General features: G+C 42.1%; 1 protein-coding gene across 1 annotated transcript; it reads right to left on the bottom strand.

Moving 5' to 3' along the window:
• Nucleotides 1-1,984: 1,984 nt before the first annotated feature.
• LOC308528970 (N-alpha-acetyltransferase 50-like) lies at nucleotides 1,985-2,494 on the bottom strand (the record flags this gene model as incomplete). Its single annotated transcript, XM_081104922.1, has 1 exon — nucleotides 1,985-2,494. One exon carries the CDS (start codon nucleotides 2,492-2,494, stop codon nucleotides 1,985-1,987), a length of 510 nt encoding a protein of 169 aa, XP_080961048.1.
• Nucleotides 2,495-4,585: the final 2,091 nt, after the last annotated feature.

Raw genomic sequence — 4,585 nt, 5'->3', positions numbered from 1 at the left:
AGGCTGAATTCTTCAAACTAATTATGCCTTCTGTAACTCAAGCACTCTTTTCTTGGCAAGAGCAAGCGGAAGCTTATCCATAAGGTAAAGGTGCTTAATGCTAAACTTTTATTCTAAGCTTAGATTTAGACTGCTGAAGTAACTGATACCCAAGAACCAGCATGGTCTATCTACATTTTTACTATTTTAAGATTAGAACCCTATAAACCCATTCATCAACTATCTTCCTTTTCTGTATTATTGTTGGCACTCAACTAAGACTGCTGAAGTCTATTGTACTTTGTACTTTCACATTCTCAAATAAGAACTTAAGATTATAAAGTGTGTATAAACACTGTGTAAAATAATTTTGTCATTTAACATATTTGAAGAGATGAGACTTTCACAGCAGAATTTACATGAGGATAAATATTATGAAACAACCTTCCTTTTAAAGTCAAATGACAGGATCTTCAAACTCTATGCACTATTTTAAAGTCTAATGAGATCATTTGTTGGGCCACCAATATTGGCAATCATAAAAATTTAAATATTGGAGATGGGACTATGGAGGAAAACAAGAAAATTTCAGATGTCTCTTTTCTTACAAAGTTATCAACCTGTCAAAACCACTCCTTATGCACCAGAAAATGATCTGGCATAAACCAGTTCTATCAGTAGAGGTCACAGTGACATTTGCATTGGTAACACTTCTAGACTTTTACTTTTCCAAGAAAGAAGTAATATGTTTAACAATTCTCCCTCCCCCAAATCCTTAAACTTAGTATCATAGGCACAGAATGTAAGCAAATCTGGGATGTTCTCCAACAGATAATAGCACAGCTATGTCGTTCTCAAAAATACTGTCTAGATATTCTTTCCTCATAATCAAATGCTCAGTGGCCACACTTTTAACAGCCTGCATTAACTGACATTAAAGGCATTTATTGTGCCACAAGTCCATCTACTCTTACCTTTAAGTATGTTTTAATATGTCCAATAGACAACACCTGCTTCAGGATTCTTTAGGGGTATTGACCTATACGGACACCAACTCCATTTTCAAGGTTAGACTAACTACTGTGGGTTTACTGAAGAAAGGGGACAGGAGAAAAAAAAAGTAAGTCACAACAAACCTCTTTAGGTCAGTGTTAAAGGCCATATCTTTAGCTGGAATATTGGAAAAAAAATTAATTCCATCAGCTCACACTCTAAAAGTTAACACCACTAATAACAATCAACAGCAGGAAAAATAAACCTGCTAACAACCAACCAACTCGTTAGCAAAAAGCAGTTTAACTCAAATACTGAGACCAAAGTCTAACACTACCTACCAAAACTATCCCACCCACCCTCAGCCACCAATGAGGAAGGAAGAAATAATTGCTTAAACACACACACACACACACACACACACACACACACACACACACACACACACACAATAAGCTTTGTATTTCTTACAAGGATAACAACAGTCCAACTCCTGAGATAGTACTTAGAAGGACAAAAGGTGGAGTTGAAGGCAATGTCTAGGGATTAGTATCCCACAAACAGTCTTGAAAAACCCAAAGTACCACAAACACACTAAACTTGTCTATGATTAGAGAACAAGATATGGCTACTGCTTTTTTTCTTTTGAAATATATATTTTGTAGGTTCTGCCCTTCAATGTGAAAGCAGGACATTAAAAAAAGTTAAAAATAAATTGAAATTGATAGCCAAATTTTCGGGACCATATATCTTAACTGTGAAATAAACAGATCAATACCTCTCCTTCCTACAGTCAAACCACCTCACAAAAACAAGAAAACAAAAACAACCTAAACACGATTAATTTTGAAAGTATTAAAACTTTTAGAGGAAAGTGAAGGAAAGAAAGGAGGAAAAACAAGAACAAGGAGTGGGAAAAGCTTCAAAACAAAGGGGTCGGGGGTGGGGAAATCAATGGGCCTCTCTTTTATTTGGCGACAAGCAAGTGCAAGAAAGTTCATTTGTAATTTGTTCAGTTGCCTGTCTTTTGCGCATCTGCATTCTGGCCAGAAGGAACTTTGAGGTTTTTTTGCAGCACGTGAGCATCTGCAGGCTCTATTCTCTTATAGTAGTTCTTCTTGGTCTCAATAATTTCAAAGCCAAACTTCCTGTAGAAGTCAATTGCTGATTCGTTGCTGATCTGGACATGCAGATAGATGTTGTCAAAAGTGCCATCTTTTTCACAGATGTTTAAGACATGATTTAACATTTTAGTTCCTATTCCTAGCCTTCGGTATGGTGCCAGACATCCTAGTGTCATGATGTAAAGTCTCTTCTGATTCTGTGAATGGTCCACTCTGCAGCATACCGCACCGACTGCAATATCATGGAAATAGGCAAGTTTTGCTAGCTCGCCAACCTCCAGCACATCCTTGTAGAACTTGTCATTGTAGCTGACTGGAAAGATGACCTGGTTTAATCTCTTCAGCTGCTTAATATTGTGTGGTGTCACATCTCCCAGCTCGATCCGGCTACCTTTCATCTTCCCCGCCTGCTGAGGCCGTTGTTACCACCGATATCAACGCCGCTGACCTCAGCTCTCGGCGCCCTCCGCTCGGGCCACTCAACCCCACAAGCCGGCCTCCTCGCCTCAGGCAGGGAGCTGAGCGGGTGACGGAGGCCGCGAGAGGGGAGCACGGCCCTGCGTCCCGGGAGGGGGCGGAGTGCCTCCCGCCGCCGCGCTGGTACCGCCGCTTCTCCACACGTGCACACGGAGCACTCGGCTCCCGCCCGCCGCCGCCGCCGCCAGCCCGACCCCTAGAATAATATTTTTCAAAAAATGAAATCCAAATATACTTAAGACTGCCATTTTAAAATATGCTTTTATAAGCAATTAGTTTTTTTCTCAATTTTATTAAATTTAAAACAAATAATTTCCATATTGAAAAACACAACAGGGAAATAGCCAAACTGGAAATGAAATCCCCCCGCCCCTCACATACATACACACACACATCACAGAGTTAGACAGTGAACAATAAACAAAAGCTTAGAAAATGTGTTCTGTGACCCTAGCTGGTTTTGCTCAGTGGATAGAGCATCATCTTCGGACTGAAGGGTTTCAGGTCAGATTCCAGTAAAGGGCATATGCCTGGTGTTGCTTGCTCAATCCCCAGTAGGGGACCAGTAGGGGGCAAGCAGGAGGCAGCTGATCAATGATTATTTCATCATTGATGTTTCTATCTCTCTCCCTTCCTCTCTAAAATCAATAAAAATACATATTAAAAAATTTTAAAAAAAGAAAATGTATTCTGTGAAGGTCAACCAAAGATCTCTGGGTAGTGGCCTGAGGAAAGAAATATTTCTATATTCACACATATTGGTGGTGGTGATTAAGGTGAAAACCCACCTGATATTGCCTTACTTAGGGAATATTTCAAATGTATTTATTAAAGAAATGAGCTAAAATTAAATCTCATATTTTTTAGTTCTTTAGTTTTACTTTATTCCAGTTATTCTTAAAATTTTCAAATTTATATGAAATCTGTAAAAATAATAGATTGACACTGATATTTTGTGAACATTTTACCATAGTGGATTTAAATATCGTTTTTTTCTGAACTATTTTAAAGTTAATTCTCTTAAGAACAAAGGCTGCCTTATCTGGTTTGGCTCAGTGGATAGACTCTCAGCCTGCGGACTGAGGGTCCCAGGTTCGATTCCGGTCAAGGGCACATGCCCAGGTTGCAGGCTCGATCCCCAGTCGGGGGCATGCAGGAGGCAGCCAATCAATGATTCTCTTGCATCATTGATGTTTCTATCCCTCTCTCACTATTTCTTCCTCCCTGAAATAAATAAAAATATATTTTCTAAAAAAAGAACAAAGGCGATTTTCCACATAAGTTTAATAAATTATGATACTACCAGAAACCTAACATTCACTATTATTATCAAACTAGAGGCCCGGTGCACAAAAATTTGTGCACTGGGGCAGGGGGGGGGGGTCCCTCAGCCCGGCCTGTGCCCTCTCCCAGTCTGGGACCCCTCAGGGGATGACCACCTGCTGGCTTAGGCCATCTCCCTGAGGTATTGGGCCTAAGCTGGCAATCAGACATCCCTCTGGCAACCCGGCAGCCCTCGGGGGATGTCCACTTGCCAGCTGGGAGCAGACCTAAGCTGCAGTCAGATATCCTTAGCACTGCTGAGGAGGCAGGAGAGGCTCCCACCGCCACTGCTGTATTGGCAGCCATAAGCCTGGCTTGTGGCTGAGCAGAGCACCCCCATGTGGGAGTTCACTGACCACCAGAGGGCAGTTCCTGCATTGAGCATCTGCCCCTTGGTGGTCAGTGTGTGTCATAGTGACCAGTCATTCCCAGTCTTTCTGCTGTTAGGGTCAGTTTGCATATTACCCTTTTACTATATAGAATAGAGGCCTGGTGCACGGTTGGGGGCTGGCTAATTTGCCCTGAAGGGTGTCCCAGATCAGGGTGGGGGTCCCATTTGGGTGCCTGGCCAGCCTGGATGAGGGGCTGATGGCTATTTGCAGGCTGGCCACACCCCCTTCAGGGTGAGGGTCCCCACTGGGGTGCCTGGCCAGCCTGGATGAGGGGCTGATGGCTGTTTTCAGGCTGGC

This window comes from Myotis nattereri, assembly GCF_964212035.1.
Source record: "Myotis nattereri genome assembly, chromosome: 13".
NCBI classification, from domain to species: Eukaryota; Metazoa; Chordata; class Mammalia; order Chiroptera; family Vespertilionidae; genus Myotis; species Myotis nattereri.
The sequence above is the reverse complement of the archived record's forward strand: the minus strand, read 5'-3'. Positions and strand labels throughout refer to the sequence as shown.